This window comes from Neoarius graeffei, chromosome 26 (assembly GCF_027579695.1).
Source record: "Neoarius graeffei isolate fNeoGra1 chromosome 26, fNeoGra1.pri, whole genome shotgun sequence".
Classification (NCBI taxonomy): Eukaryota; Metazoa; Chordata; class Actinopteri; order Siluriformes; family Ariidae; genus Neoarius; species Neoarius graeffei.
Genome location: NC_083594.1, coordinates 24680850 through 24696698, shown reverse-complemented (window position 1 = coordinate 24696698; position 15849 = coordinate 24680850). Strand labels below are relative to the sequence as shown.

General features: G+C 44.0%; 1 protein-coding gene across 5 annotated transcripts in view; it reads right to left on the bottom strand.

Annotated features, from left to right (window-relative positions):
- The window catches only part of stab1 (stabilin 1), a 403938-nt gene that overhangs the window by 4816 nt on the left and 383273 nt on the right, over positions 1-15849 (bottom strand). For all 5 annotated transcript variants that reach the window (XM_060910924.1, XM_060910926.1, XM_060910928.1 and 2 more), the window contains 2 exons: positions 1556-1669; positions 1131-1286 (listed from right to left, as the gene is read on the bottom strand). In XM_060910924.1, coding sequence (XP_060766907.1) covers positions 1131-1286; positions 1556-1669 — 270 coding nt within the window. The remainder of the gene's footprint in view (positions 1-1130; positions 1287-1555; positions 1670-15849) is intronic.

Genomic DNA, 15849 nt, shown 5'->3' with positions numbered 1-15849 from the left:
TCTAGTATCTTGCTCATAAATGCTTTGTTTATGCAAGTCAACTTTTTGTGTCTTTCATGATTACTCTGCTCCATTAATGACAAAGTATTGGGAGGGGTTGTAAAATGTGACTTGAAGAGAGAGATGCTGTATATATTTACACTTATATAACATCTGGTTAACTGGCTGCATGTCAAACCTCCTGAAGTGTTTTACATGGTTTAAATGCATTCCATGTGCATATGTGCCTATCCAGATATAATTCTGATACTTAACATGCATGAACTGACCAAGTGTAAACACCAGGGGTCTCATTTATCAAAGCATGCGTAAAACATGCCCTAGTTCTGTGCATAAAGTCACCAGACATTTATCAGAAGCGCTGGGTGTCTGCACAAGCATGATCAGGAGAAGTTCAAAGTATGCATGCATCCTTGTGCACAAGAATAACTTGAACTTGATCACAGTCTAGAAATGCATACTGTATATGCACAATTCACACACACACACTATTCTGTGTAAAGAATCCTTAATGCATATTTATTAATATAGATATAATTAATATTCATATTATTATTTGCATTGATGCACTTTATGTAAACATCCATCCATCCGTCCGTTATCTGTAACCGCTTATCCTGTGCAGGGTCACGGGCAAGCTGGAGCCTATCCCAGCCTATGGGCGAGATACACCCTGGACAAGTCACCAAATCATTGCAGGGCTGATACACAGAGACAAACAACAATTCACACTCACATTCACACCTACGGTCAATTTAGAGCCACCAATTAACCTATGCATGTATTTGGACAGTGGGGAAAACCGGAGCACCCAGAGGAAACCCACACAGATACAAGGAGAACATGCAAACTCCATACAGAAAGGCCCCCATCGGCCACTGGGCTCAAACCCAGAACCTTCTTGCTGTGAGGCAACAGTGCTAACCACTACACCACTGTGCCACCCCGTTAAAATATTTATGAACCTTAAATATGCCTGGCATAAACTCTCATTGAACCTCCATCCATCCATCCATCCATCCATCCATCCATCCATCCATCCATCCATCCATCTTGTCTTCCCTGGAAACTACTGTAAACTATTTTTATAAACATATTTGAAATCTATTCATTTATGGAAACAAACTCACCTTAAAATACTGGAAGCGAAAGCCATCACTCTTATGTTTCAGGAAATAATATGCCACACCAGCAATCACGCCTCCAATAAAAATAACAATCAAAATGGCAGTCACAGTGGGTGCACTGGACTGAGAGTACACAGTTGAAGGAGTTAGAGGGGTCACCTGGAAATGATCAAAACATGCAAAAAAAAAAAATCCCTCAGCTTAGAGTAATACCAATTCGTTCCCATTCCTGAAAATGGGCTCTATAAATAGCCAAGGTAATGTAAGAAATGGAGAGAAATTCAAATAATGTTTTCATTATTGTTCCCTTTATAAATCTGTGTTAAAATATGATTATTTTATTCCAAACTTTTTATACCACTGGTCTTCTATGTTAATGACAACTTAGATTTAAAGTAAAAGAAAAAATAAAATAACTGAGCACTCACAATGACAGGAGGTGCTTTTAGCGGTCCCTCAATGATGTGGATCAGGCCATTAGTGGCTGGAATATCCCAGATTAATATTGTCCGTTTATTGACCAATTTTACTGGTGGGGAATCCTGTAGGAATAAACCAGAATTAACCATAAGGTTTTCCATTTTTTATATTTTAATTAATCTGTGCATTCTCCCTGTGTCTGCAGGGTTTCATCCAGATTGTCCAGTTTTCTCACACTAGAGGTGTGTGTTGGGATTGGGATCCACAGGATCCCATAAAAATTCATGGGAGCCTGAAGGCCAGTTATGAAGCTTGTGGCACAAAGAAAAGCCATGTTCATTAACATAACATAGTAGTTGTCCACTTTATTAGGAACACCTGCTCATTTATGCAGTTATTCAGCCAATCAGGTGAGAGGAGCACAATGCATATCATCATGCTGGAAATAGACCACGTGATTTTTTTTTCTTTTTAATCTTCAGTTGTCCAGTTTTGCTGAGCCTGTGCATTAACCTCAGATTCCTATTCATGGTTGACAGGAATGAAACCCAATGTGGTCTTCTGCCATTGTAGCCCATCCCCCGCAAATTTTGTGCATGCTGAGATGCTTTTCTACTCCCCACAGTTGTAAAGTGTAATGAATGATTCTTTGAATTTCTATATCTTTCCTGGAAGCTCAAACCAGTCTGAACCAACAACCATGTCAAGATCAAAGTCACAAAATCACCCTTTTCTTCATTCTGATGTTTAATATGAACTTTCAATGAAGCTCATGACCTGTATCAGCATGATTTTTTGCACTGCACTGCTGCCACATGATTGGCTGACTGAATAACTGCATGAATGTGCAGGTGTTCCTAATAAAGTGGACAGTGAGAGTATATGGTGTTCAAGCAACACTGTGTGATGCATTTACTACTTTAATTCATGTGTCAGCAACATGACCCTGAGCTGTTGCAAGAAGAGTCACGATGGTTACTGATTTCTTTATATTTTGAGAAACAGAGCCAACTAGCTGGGCATACACTGTGCAATTTTTTTCAATCGCGGTATTCAGCTGCTGCTCACACTGTACGTATGAATCGCGCTGGGCATACACTGTGCGATTTTTGGCCCGATTTTGACACGATTTTCACTCGTGCGACTATTTTGGAGATCGGGCTGAGTTTTGGCTCAATCGTGCATCTCGGATCGTGTAGTATACATGGGGTAACGACAAGCGTTTAACACCTCACGACCTCCTCCCGATCGATCGGACGAAAATCAAACCTGTTTGAAATCCTGAGCATCGCATCCGAGCATCGCATCCAAGCATCGGATCGTATAGTGTGAGAACAGGAATCGTAAGCTGCGTGCTGTTTACCCCTGTGATTCGCTTGTACAGTGTGAGCAGCAGCTGAATACTGCAATTGAAAAAAATCGCACAGTGTATGCCCAGAAACAGCACGCAGCTTACGATTCCTGTTCTCACACTATACGATCCGATGCTCGGATGCGATGCTCGGATGCGATGCTTGGATGCGATGCTCAGGATTTCAAACAGGTTTGATTTTCATCCGATCGATCGGGAGGTCGTCGTGAGGTGTTAATCGCTTGTCGTTACCCCATGTATACTGCACGATCCGAGACGCACAATTGAGCCAAAACTCGGCCCGATCTCCAAAATAGTCGCACGAGTGAAAATCGTGTCAAAATCGGGCCAAAAATCGCACAGTGTATGCCCAGCTTGTTAGAAAATATTGTGGTCAGGTGAAAGTAATAACATGTGGGATTGGACAAACTGTCTGCAGGATTGAGAGGGATTAGTCAAGAATGCCTGAAAGTAAGGGGATGATTGGTCAGAATTCCTTCAGGAGTCAGTAGGAAAGGGATTAAACAGTTCCAGACAAACCTCTCCCTCCCAAAAACATGCCAGTAAGTGGATTAGCTATATTAAAGTGCCCCCAAGTGTGTGAATGTGTGTGCACATGAAGCCCTATAATGGATTCACATCTCATTAAGGGGAGTGTCCCTGCCACCATGGCCCTGACCAGGGTAAAGCAGTTACTAAAGATGAGTAAATGAATGAATGATACATAAGTTAAATCAAGAAGGGTACACAGTAGAGTGCATACATCTACCAAGCCACATATCAACAGCAAAATCAAATCATTTGAACATATGATAATATTAAAGCTGTAAACTAAATTTCATCAAAATCTGTTCACTATTTTGTGAGTTACATTGGGAATGGACAAAAAATCCTGGATCCTCATACAGATTTGTATCAAAATCTAATTGTTCCTTGGCCCACGGCTCTCCTTTCCTCAAAATTTCATCAAAATCTGTTCACTGCTTTTTGAGTTACATTGCAAACAGGCAAACAAACAAAGTTGACAGAAGTAATGAGATTCTGAAAAAAAAAGTGGTAATATACAGTCACTGAATATTTGCTCATTAAGTACAAGCAGTGCCTACTGCAGATGTACGTTTTGACTTTCTTCAGTAGGAGGTTAGCTTGTTTCCATGGTAACATCAACTTAACTGGATGTTGGTAGGACTAAACATAAATAAAACTGTACCAGATTGCTTTTTGGACTTGTGAGCCTGCTTGTGAATTCTTACAGGATAATATTGCAAGAACATTCCTCTCAGAATTCCTGACATTCTTGGTACTGAGAAACAGCCTTCATGCTTAAGTCATTTGCTCTGGTATTTCCTTAAGAATTTAGCCTGGCTGTTTTGACTTTGAGTATTAGAATTGTCTATGATGACCCTGTCTGACTGCAATCTAAGTCATGATATGGATTCTGGTTTTTGAAGAAGCTTAAGTGTTTCATCCAACTGCCTCTGGCTCCTGAGTTGCATCTTAAAGTAGCATCTTAAAAATAATTCAAGGTCTTCTTTCTTATTAAGTCATCAAAATTATGAAATACATACAGGATTATGCACTGACCAAAATGTTCAATCAAAACTATTACCCATCTTCAAAGAATGCAAGTTAATAGTTTTGTACATATTTGTTTTATTCTCCCAGCAGCTTAGGCTGTTCCTCATCTTGAAGTTCAACGTGTAAAGTTTTTTTGTTGGTTTTGGTAAACATTTTTATAGTCATTAACACTATAATATTTGTGTTATAAATTGTGGCAGCGGGGGCATGGCCGAGCGCAAGTCTGTGAATGGAGGGCGGAGTCAGGGAAGGTGAGTGGTCGTGTCACTACACCTGTTGTCAATTAACGTGTGTTTGTGTGTCTTCTCCAGTAACCGCACCCTGTAAAAGGAGTGAGAAGGGGAGGTTGGCACCGAGGGCTCAATAATTGCACGTGACTGAGTGAGTTGTGTGCTGAAAAGCAGCAATAAAGAAAATAAGTAAGAACGCAAATAACCGCCTGCCGTGCTTCTGTGCTCCACCCACATCAGGGTCTCTCTACAAAATTATAATTTGTTGCCTCCCTAATTCATTTCAGCCTAGCTGGAGTGAATGTCTCATCTCATTATCTCTAGCCGCTTTATCCTTCTACAGGGTCGCAGGCAAGCTGGAGCCTATCCCAGCTGACTACGGGCGAAAGGCGGGGTACACCCTGGACAAGTCGCCAGGTCATCACAGGGCTGACACATAGATACAGACAACCATTCACACACATTCACACCTACGGTCAATTTAGAGTCACCAGTTAACCTAACCTGCATGTCTTTGGACTGTGGGGGAAACCGGAGCACCCGGAGGAAACCCACGCGGACACGGGGAGAACATGCAAACTCCACACAGAAAGGCCCTCGCCGGCCCCGGGGCTCGAACCCAGGACCTTCTTGCTGTGAGGCGACAGCGCTAACCACTACACCACCGTGCCGCCCTGGAGTGAATGTGTCAAATATAAATACAATATATAGCCCAAAATAACGTGCCCTCCGTTATTATTTGCACCTCTTGTAAAGATTAGTAAAAAGGGGTAGAAACAGTCCATCTTTTGGTGAAGTGGCTTCATCTCCGACTGAAAAAAATGAGAAAAATCCAACCTTTAATTGAAAAATTTATTCTGAGAAAACAAATCCCTCATCATGAAATAATTATTTTCAACAAAAACACATGTGCCACTATAATTCTCACCCCTGGAAATTAGTGAACACAATGCAACTGAAGCATGGTTCCCAATTAAATTGCTATAATCCATGACTTCCTGATTAACCGGGGTACAAATATCCTCATATTTGTACCCCAGTTAATCAAGAAGTCATGAATTATGGACAGAGGCCAAATTCACTTAGTCATCCATCAACATGGGAAAGATAAGAGATCACACAAACCGAATGAGGGAGAAGTGTGTTGACCTTCAAAGTCAGGGAATGGTTATTAAAAAAACCCAGATACTCATCTGCAAATGCCCATTTCTACTGTTAGGGCAATAATAAAATGTGGACACCAAATGGAACTGTTACAAACTTGCCTGCAAGAGGACCCAAGTTTATTTGGATCCCATGTACAGTGAGGAGGATGGTAAGAGAGGCAAAAAAAAAAAAATCTTTAAGCATCACTGTTGGCGAATTACAAAAAAAAAAAAGTAAAATCTTGGGGTTAAAAAAGTTAATACTGGCTAAAACAGAAAACTGTTAGCATTAACTTTTTCAGCAGTTTATGCTTCAGTAGCTCTTCTGTGGGATTGGACCATATGGGCTAGCCTTCGTGCCCCATACAAATCATTGAGTCTTTGACACCCATGACCCTGTTGCCAATTCACCGGTTGTCCTTCTTTGGACCACTTTTGGTAGGTATGAACCATTGCATACCTGGAACACCCCAGAAGATGTGCCATTTTGGAGATGCTCAGACCCAGTCATATAACCATCACAATTTGGCCCTTGTCAAAGTCACTCCGATCCTTATGCTTGCCCATTTTTCCTGCTTCCACCACATCAACTTCAAGAACTGACTGTTCTCTTGCCACTTAATATATCCCACCCCTTGACAGGTGCCATTCAATAATCAGTTATTCACTCCACCTGTTAGTGGTCATAATGTTATGGCTGATTGGTGTATTGTCAGTAAAGGCATTGAGGCCAGCAGCGCTAACCGAACTACAAACATGGCCCCTCAAGACTATAATGCACAAGAGTCACAGCGCCCCCTGTCACCTGAATATTGAACTCAGCTGTTGCTCATTCACAATCAGCAACCACACTACTTAAACCTCTCCCTCACACACCTTCAGTGTATCCTTCTATGTTTTCCAGCTCATACCAAGCCTTTATCTCTCTGCCTGCTTCTTGTTATTTTGACTCTCACTATCTCCTTTCGACTATGCTTCTTGTCTTTTCTACTTTGCCCTGTTTGCTGATTGACTGACCCTTGCCTGCCTTCTGACCATAGCTTTGCTTCACGATTTGGCTTTGTTCTTGTTTGCTCCCCACTCTCCCCTGCAAATACATCCGTAAGTACATGCACCCTGACAGGATACTTTGCCTACAATGGATGTAGCTGAGGAGGTGAAGCAAACGGCACTGAACGCTCAGAGACATCTACTAGGAGAACATCAACAGATGCTTGCAGACCTCAACACATGGATAGCACAGCTTGCAGCTGTGATGTCACAGGCCCTCCTTACACACCCTGAGGTGTGCCTGCATCTTCTAGTCCCGTGTTACAGCTCCCTGTTCCGGAAAAGTATGCCGGGGATGTAAGGGATGCCTGTAAGGGATTCCTGCTTCACTGCTCCTTGTATTTCTCTACTATGCCCAAACTCTCAGACAAACACAAGATTGCTAAGTTTCGATCATTTCTCAATGGCAAGGCATTGCAGGGGGCAAGTGCTGTGTGGAGGAATGAAGGAGACCACATAACTTTGTATGAGCATTTTTCTCAAGCTTTTCAAACAAGTTTTTGATCACAAATCTGAGGGAATCGAAGTCGGAGAAAGTCTTCTCACCATGAAACAAGGTTCAAGAAGAGTCATTGAATATGCTTTGGATTTTAGAACTCTGGCAGCAGCCAGTGAATGGAATGAACTGGCACTGAAGGCAGTGTTCTGCCAAGGTCTTCATCCTGAGGTTCTCAGTGAAATGGCATGTAGGGATGAACAATTATTTCATTCCCTTATTGACTTAGCGATCTGGTTGGATCATTTACTTACCAGCCAACCCTCTCTCAAGGAGAGTTCCGAATCCATTCAACCATCTAAGGAAACCTCACCAATGGAAGTTTCCAACACTCATCTGAAACGTTCAGAACATGAAAGGAGGAAGAGAGATGGTCTGTGCTTTTACTGCAGGAGTTCAGAGCATCAAATCAACCAGTGTCCCATCTGTCTGTCTCGCTCTAACCCAGTGGAAGCCACAACTTGTGTGGTGAGTCCTGAAAGAAAAATTTAATGCACAATCGTTTAAGGTGCCTGTATTGTTAAAGTTGGTGTCCTCCACACACATTCTATCTGCTTTTGTAGACTCAGGGGCAGAGGGGAATTTTATCAACAATGCAATCGTCCAGAAGTACAACCTGCCCACAACCCCTCTGCAGAGTCCACTCAGCATTCAAACCATCGATGGAGGACCCATAGGTGATGGCCTTGTCACTACTTGAACTGCTCCTGTCCACTTCCAGGTGGGAGCACTCCATTCAGAACACATCTCTCTATGTGACCACCACTGTCCATCATGACCTCATTCTTGGGTATCCTTGGTTACAACTTCATGATCCACTGATTTCTTGGCAGAACAAGGAAATTCTCCAATGGTCCCCCACATGTTTTCAAAACTGTCTTTTACGTTCCCAACTCTGTATTTCTTCAATGTCAGTGGAGAGCCCACAACCAGATTCTATGGAGAATGTCCCAGAGTGTTATCTAGACCTACAGCAGGTTTTCAGTAAGGTCTGTGGGCTACCACCTCACCGACCATATGACTGTGCCATCGTCCTTCTACCAGGTATGTCACCTCCGCATGGTTGAATATATCCCCTTTCCCAGAAGGAACATGCTGCCATGGAGGAATATATCCAGGAAGCCCTCAACCAGGGATACATTTGTCTATCCAAATCACCAGCCTCAGCGAGCTGCTTCTTCATGGAGAAACGAGGTGGTGGCCTTTGACCTTGCATAGATTACAGAGGGCTTAACCAGGTCACAGTCAAGTATGCCTATCCTCTTCCTCTCATTCCACCTGCCCTAGAACAACTTAATTCCACTAAAATATTCTCCAAACTTGACCTGCGCAGTGCCTACAATCTGATAAGAATCAAGAAGGGAGATGAATCTACTTTCAGCACAACCACCAGTCATTTTGAATACCAGGTAATGCCATATGACCTTTCTTCAGCTCCCAGTGTATTTCAGTACCTTATCAATGACGTACTAAGGGACATGCTAGAAAAATGTTATTGCATACATCAATGATATTTTGATCTACTCCCCTGATAGCGCCAAACGTCATGGCGCCCCTCGAGGCAGACATGTTTGCTCGCTCCACTCTTGAATGCCAGCTTTTTCTTCTTTTTTGTGTATTTTCTGTTTTTTCAACCATGCACAAATGTCATGCACTGCTAACATATAACAGATAGGCACTGCTGGACATCGCTAACACACACAGCCATTTGGAATTTACTGGCTTTATACCACCGGAGCTACAAAACATAGTCCGCTCCAGCAACCACCACGAGCCCCAGGAAGGCCCTGAAGCACCAGGCTCAAGTGAGCATGCTGACCCCAGGAGAGTGCTCCGGAGATGACGATGCAAGCAAGGCAGGGGGGCTCCATGCTAGGCTAAAAGCTCATGATAGCCAACCACCGCTACCCAGCCTCCTGCTAGCTAACGTGCAGTCTCTGGAAAACAAACTGGATGAATTAAGAGCCAGAATTACAACTCAGGGGGAAATAAGAGAGTACTGTGCTCTAATTTTCACTGAGACCTGGCTCTGACAAAACCCTAGAATGTGCCATTCAGCTACAGACTCGCTCTGTACACCGAGGAGACCGGACTGCAGCCTCCGGTAAGGCTAAAGGGGGAGGTGTGTGTGTGTGTGTGTGTGTGTGTGTGTGTGTGTGTGTGTTTATTAACAACTCTTGGTGTGGAGATATATAGACTAGATGAATTAAGAGCCAGAATCACAACTCAGGGGGAAATAAGAGAGTGCTGTGCTTGGTGTGGAGATACTGTTCACCAGATGTGGAGCTGTTATTACTGAAATGCTGCCTCTATTATCTACCAAGGGAATTCTTTGCTGTGTTTTTGGCCGCTGTTTACATCCCCCGCGAGCTAACTCCATGGCAGCACTCAGTAAACTCCATGATGACATCAGTGTGTTAGAGAAGGCTCATCCCGAAGTTGTTTTGATCATCGCCAGTGGCTTTAATCAGTGCAATTTACGGACTATATTCCCTAAATATTACCAACATGTGGACATCCCCACCCATGATAAGAACACACTGGACCATGTTTACAGCAACATACGCAGTGGATACAGGGCCGCACCCTGCCCCCACTTCGGACACCTCTCTTTGTTCCTGTATCCAGCCTACAGACAAAGACTAAAGCAAACAAACCCTGTCACCAAACAAGTCAAACTCTGGAGCCCAGAGACTGAGAGCACCCTTCAGGACTGTTTTGCTCGGACAGACTGGGATGTGTTTAAAGCTGCAGCCACTTTGGAGGACTCTTCTGTCAGTATACAGGACTATGCTGAGTATGTGACTGGGTACATCAGCACATGTGTCTGCAGCATCATACCCACCATACAGATCATGAAGTTCCCCAATCAAAAGCCCTGGGTAAACAGTCAGGTATGACGCATGCTGCGCACTTGCTCTCTTGCATTTAGATCAGGCAATGAGATGGAGTACAAAGCGGTGAAGTATGGACTGAGGAAAGCCATTACAGTGGCCAAGAGGCAGTACAGAGAGAAGCTGGATGGCTTCTATTCTACTGCTGACCCCAGGCGAATGTGGCAAGGCCTGCAGCACATCACGGATTACAGGACCACCACCAGCACCATCAGCTCCACAGACAGCCTGATGGATGACCTCAACACCTTCTACACCCGCTTTGAGACCACCAGCTACAACACAGAGAGGAGGCACACACATGCGCACACCAACAGCCTCATCAGGCCAAGTACACAAAGCTCTGAGGAGGATCAACCGCAGGAAGGCAGCTGGACCAGACAACATCCCTGGGCAGGCCCTCAGAGTATGTGCCAATGAGCTGGCCGATGCTTTCACCATCATCTTCAACCTTTCCCTCAGCCAGAGCACCATTCCCTCCTGCTTCAAGACCACAACCATTGTCCCTCTTCCCAAGAGCCCACCCACCTGCCTGAATGATTACAGGCTGATAGCACTCACTCCAATCATCTCAAAGTGCTTTGAAAGAGTGGTACTGGCCCACATTTAGAACAGCATACCGGAAACCCTGGACCCCCTGCAGTATGCCTACAGGCTCAACAGGTCCACCTCAGATGCCATCGCTGCTGCCTTCCATTATGCCCTCTCCCACCTGGAAAACAAAGACTCTTACATCAGGATGCTCTTTGTTGACTACAGCTCTGCCTTCAACACAGTCATCCCCCACAAACTCATCCATAAACTGTCCACACTTGGTTTGCACCCCACCCTCTGTGACTGGCTCATCGACTTCCTGACTGGCAGGCCCCAGACTGGCAGGATTGGTAATAGGACTTCATCCAGCATCATCACAAACATTGGCACCCCACAGGGATGTATCCTCAGCCCCACCTCTACACTCTGTTCACCCATGACTGTGTCGCCTCCCACAAGGACATCATCATCCTGAACTTCATGGACGACATTGCAGTGATAGGACGCATCACTGGCGGTGACAAAATGGCCTACAGGAGGGAAGTGGCCAGTCTGGTGTCATGGTGTGAGGACAACAACCTCACCCTCAACACGGACAAGATGAAGGAGATGATAGTGGTCATGAGGAAGGAGAGGAGACCTCATCAGCCACTGTTCATCCAGGAGCTTGAGGTGGAGAGGGTGAGCAGCTTCAAATACCTAGGTGTTCACATCAGTGAGGACCTCACATGGACACTTAACACCACACAGCTGGTTAGGAAGGCTCAACAGTGGCTGTACTTTCTGAGGAGGCTGAGGAAGTTTGGTATGTCACCCAAGATCCTCAGCAACTTCTACAGCTGTGTGATTGAGAGAATCCTGACCAACTGCATCACTGTGTGGTACGGCAGCACTACAGCAAGGGACCGCAAATGCCTGCAGAGGGTGGCGAAGACTGCTGAGAGGATCACCAAAACTCCACTGCCCTCTCTGCAGAGCATCTACCACCGCAGAGTCCACAGGAGAACTGCCTCCATCCTCAAAGACCCCACCCACTCCCAGCACGGACTGTTCACACTCCTACCCTCAGGCCGGAGGTACAGAAGTCTGAAATGTAAGACTGTCAGACTAAATAACTCTTTCTTTCCCACCGCCATCAGACTCCTGAACAGCTGACAGGAGTCTATAACCATGGACTACCTCCCTGTAAACTGTCCTTGACTGTTTACATCTGTTTACATTTGTTTGCACATTACTGCCCTTTTTGCTGCTGTTCCTTGACTGTTTACATCTGATTACATTGTTTGCACATTCGCACATTACTGCCCTTCTGCTGCTACATCTGATCATTGCCTTATTTTTGTATTACACTACCTATTTTGCACTACATTTAACCTTTATTTTGTACTACACTGGGTGTTTTTTTTGTTGTTGTTGCTTTTGCTTTTCTTTGCTTTTATTTTTGCACAATATTGCCTTACTTTGTATTACTTCTTCCATCTATTTACTTATTTGTAATTGGCATTCATGGTGAACAGCAAACTAAGAATTTCATTGTGCAAGTGGACATGTCCTTACTGCGCATATGACAAACACTGAACTTGAACTTGATGAGAGAAGTCATCAAGAACATGTCAGAGCTGTCCTCCAACACTTACTATCCCATCTCTACGTAAAGGCAGAGAAGTGCGAATTCCATCATAACTGAATCTCCTTTTTGGGGTACATTATAAGTTCAGAAGGAGGCAGCATGGATTCCTCCAAGGTTTCTGCAGTCACATCTTGGCCAGTACCCACATCTATAAAGGACCTTCACTGATTCCTGGGCTTCACTAACCTCTACCGTTGTTTCATCAGAGGTTTCAGCATGATCGCAGCTTCCCTAATGGCCCTGCTCAAGAAGGGACCCAAACGACTTCAGTGGAACCCTTCAACTGAGGAAGCCTTTAATGGGCTCTAAAGCATGTTTACCTCTGCCCTGGTTCTGCAACATCCCGACCCAACCAAGCCTTTCATAGTCAAAGTTGATGCATCTGACGCAGGAGTAGGAGTTGTCTTATCCCAATGTTTTGGTGAAGGACAAAAACTTCATCCTTTGGCTTTCTTTTCCAAGAAGCTCATGTCTGCAGAGAGAAACTATGATGTTGGGAACTGTGAACTGCTTGCCATCAAGCTTGTTCTTAAGGAGTGGAGACGCTGGCTGGAGGGACCCACTCATCCCTTCATAATATTCACTGACCATAAGAACCTAGAGTATCTCAAGAAAGCCAAGAGACTAAATCCATCCCAAGCCAGATGGGCACTCTTCTTCACATGTTTTAATTTTACGATCTCATTCCACCCAGGGTCAAAGAATACTAAGGCAGATGCCCTGTCTCACACCTTTGTCTTGTCACGCCAGGATCCTGCTACCCACTCCATTCTTCCATCCAACTGCTTCATACAGTCCATCACTTGGGACCTAGATCAAGAGATAAGGAACTCTCAACCAAGGACAGTTTCAGTCAGCCTTCCACCTGGCCTTCTCTATGTCCCAAAGCATCTCCAAGGGTGACTCATCACCTGGGTTCACACGTCTCCCACTATGGGACATCTTGGCAGTCATCAAACTCACCAGATGTTGAGTAACAAGTACTGGTGGGAGAACATGTTCACAGAGATCAACCAGTTCATCACATCATGCTCTGAGTGTGCCCAGGTGAAGGTTCCACAAACACCTCCAGCTGGTAAGTTGTGTCCCCTTCCGGTACCTCAAAGACCTTGTTCACACACAGCCATCGATTACATCACAGATTTAACACCCTCCCAGGGCAATACCACCATCATGGTGACAGTTGACAGGTTCTCCAAGGCACTGAAACTCTCTCTGCTACCAGGCATCCCTACAGCACTCCAGACAGCTGAACTACTGTTTCAACAAATAGTCAGATACTTTGGTATCCCTGAGGACATAGTCAGCGACAGAGGCCCCCAGTTCATTTCACACTTGTGGACCCGCTTCATGGAGCAGCTAGGAGTCTCAGTAAGTCTCACATCCAGTTATCATCCCCAGTCCAACAGCCAAGTAGAATGAGCCAACCAAGAGATTGGATGCTTTCTATGAATTTTCTGCATGAGGAACCGGGGGACTGGTCACGTTTCATCCCATGGGCTGAGTATGCACAAAACTCACTTACAGTAAGCACTCTGCAACACAACTAACCCCCTTTCAGCACATAATTGGCTACCAACCACCCATGTTCCCTGGAACAACACACCGGCACAAGTTCAAGCTGTTGAAGACTGGTTTTCTTGCAGCTAAGCTATCTGGGAAGAGGTACATCAGTGTATTGAGATGGTCAATGCCAAGTACAAGGAATATGGTGACAAGCACAGAAGTAGCAACCCATATTTCTCTCCTGGTCACAGAGTATGGGTCTCCACAAGAAACCTCAGAATACCCAACACATGCCGAAAACTACAGGCAATGATACATCGGTCCATTCAAGATACTTTGATGTAATAATGATGTCTCATACAGGTTAAACCCCCCCCCCAGTCAGATATTCCCAACATTTCATGTCTCCTGTTTAAAACCTGCCATTCCAGGTCCACTTGCTGAGAACACTCGTCCAGGAGCACCCACCTTTAAGCCTAGAAGGTGAGCCCATCTACCAGATAAATAGGTAACTCAATTCCAGAAGCAGAGCAAGTCAAATTGAGTATCTGGTAGACAGGGAGGGTGAGGGGCCAGAAGAACGAAGCTGGGTGGGAGCCAAGGACATCCTGGATCCTCTTAAAACAGGAGTTCCATGCTCAACACCCTGATAAACCCGCACCTAGGGGGAGAGGGTGCCCCAGGAAGTATGGAGCTCCCAGTGGGAGCTCCGTGTGTGTGTGTGGGGGGGTGTCCTGTCAGTAAAGGCATTGATACCAGCAGCACTAACCAAACTACAAACATGGCCACTCAAGACTACAGTACCCAAGAGTCACAGCACCCCCATCACCGTAACATTGAACTCAGCTGTTGCTCATTCACAATCAGCAACCACGCTACTTAAACCTCTCCCTCACACACCTTCAGTGCGAAGTATCAATCTGTTTTCCAGCTCATAACAATCCTTTATCTCTCTGCCTGCTTCTTGTTATTTTAACTCTCGCTATCTCCTTTCGACTATGCTTCTTGTCTTTTCTACTTTGCCGTGTTAGCTGATCGACTGACTCTTGCTTGCCTTCTGACCATGACTTTGATTCACAATTTGGCTTTGTTCTTGATTATTCCCCGCTTTCCCCTGCAAATACATCCGTAAGTGCCTGCACCCTAGTGTGTGTGTATATATATATATATATATATATATATATATATATATATATACACACACACACATATATATATATATATATATATATATATATATATATATATATATATATATACACACACTACCGTTCAAAAGTTTGGGGTCACCCAGACAATTTTGTGTTTTCCATGAAAAGTCACACTTTTATTTACCACCATAAGTTGTAAAATGAATAGAAAATATAGTCAAGACATTTTTCTGGCCATTTTGAGCATTTAATCGACCCCACAAATGTGATGCTCCAGAAACTCAATCTGCTCAAAGGAAGGTCAGTTTTATAGCTTCTCTAAAGAGCTAAACTGTTTTCAGCTGTGCTAACATGATTGTACAAGGGTTTTCTAATCATCCATTAGCCTTCTGAGGCAATGAGCAAACACATTGTACCATTAGAACACTGGAGTGATAGTTGCTGGAAATGGGCCTCTATATACCTATGTAGATATTGCACCAAAAACCAGACATTTGCAGCTAGAATAGTCATTTACCACATTAGCAATGTATAGAGTGTATTTCTGATTAGTTTAAAGTGATCTTCATTGAAAAGAACAGTGCTTTTCTTTCAAAAATAAGGAAATTTCAAAGTGACCCCAAACTTTTGAACAGTAGTGTGTGTGTGTGTGTGTGTGTGTGTGTGTGTGTGTGTGTGTGTGTGTATATATATATATATATATATATATATATATATATATATATATATATATATAT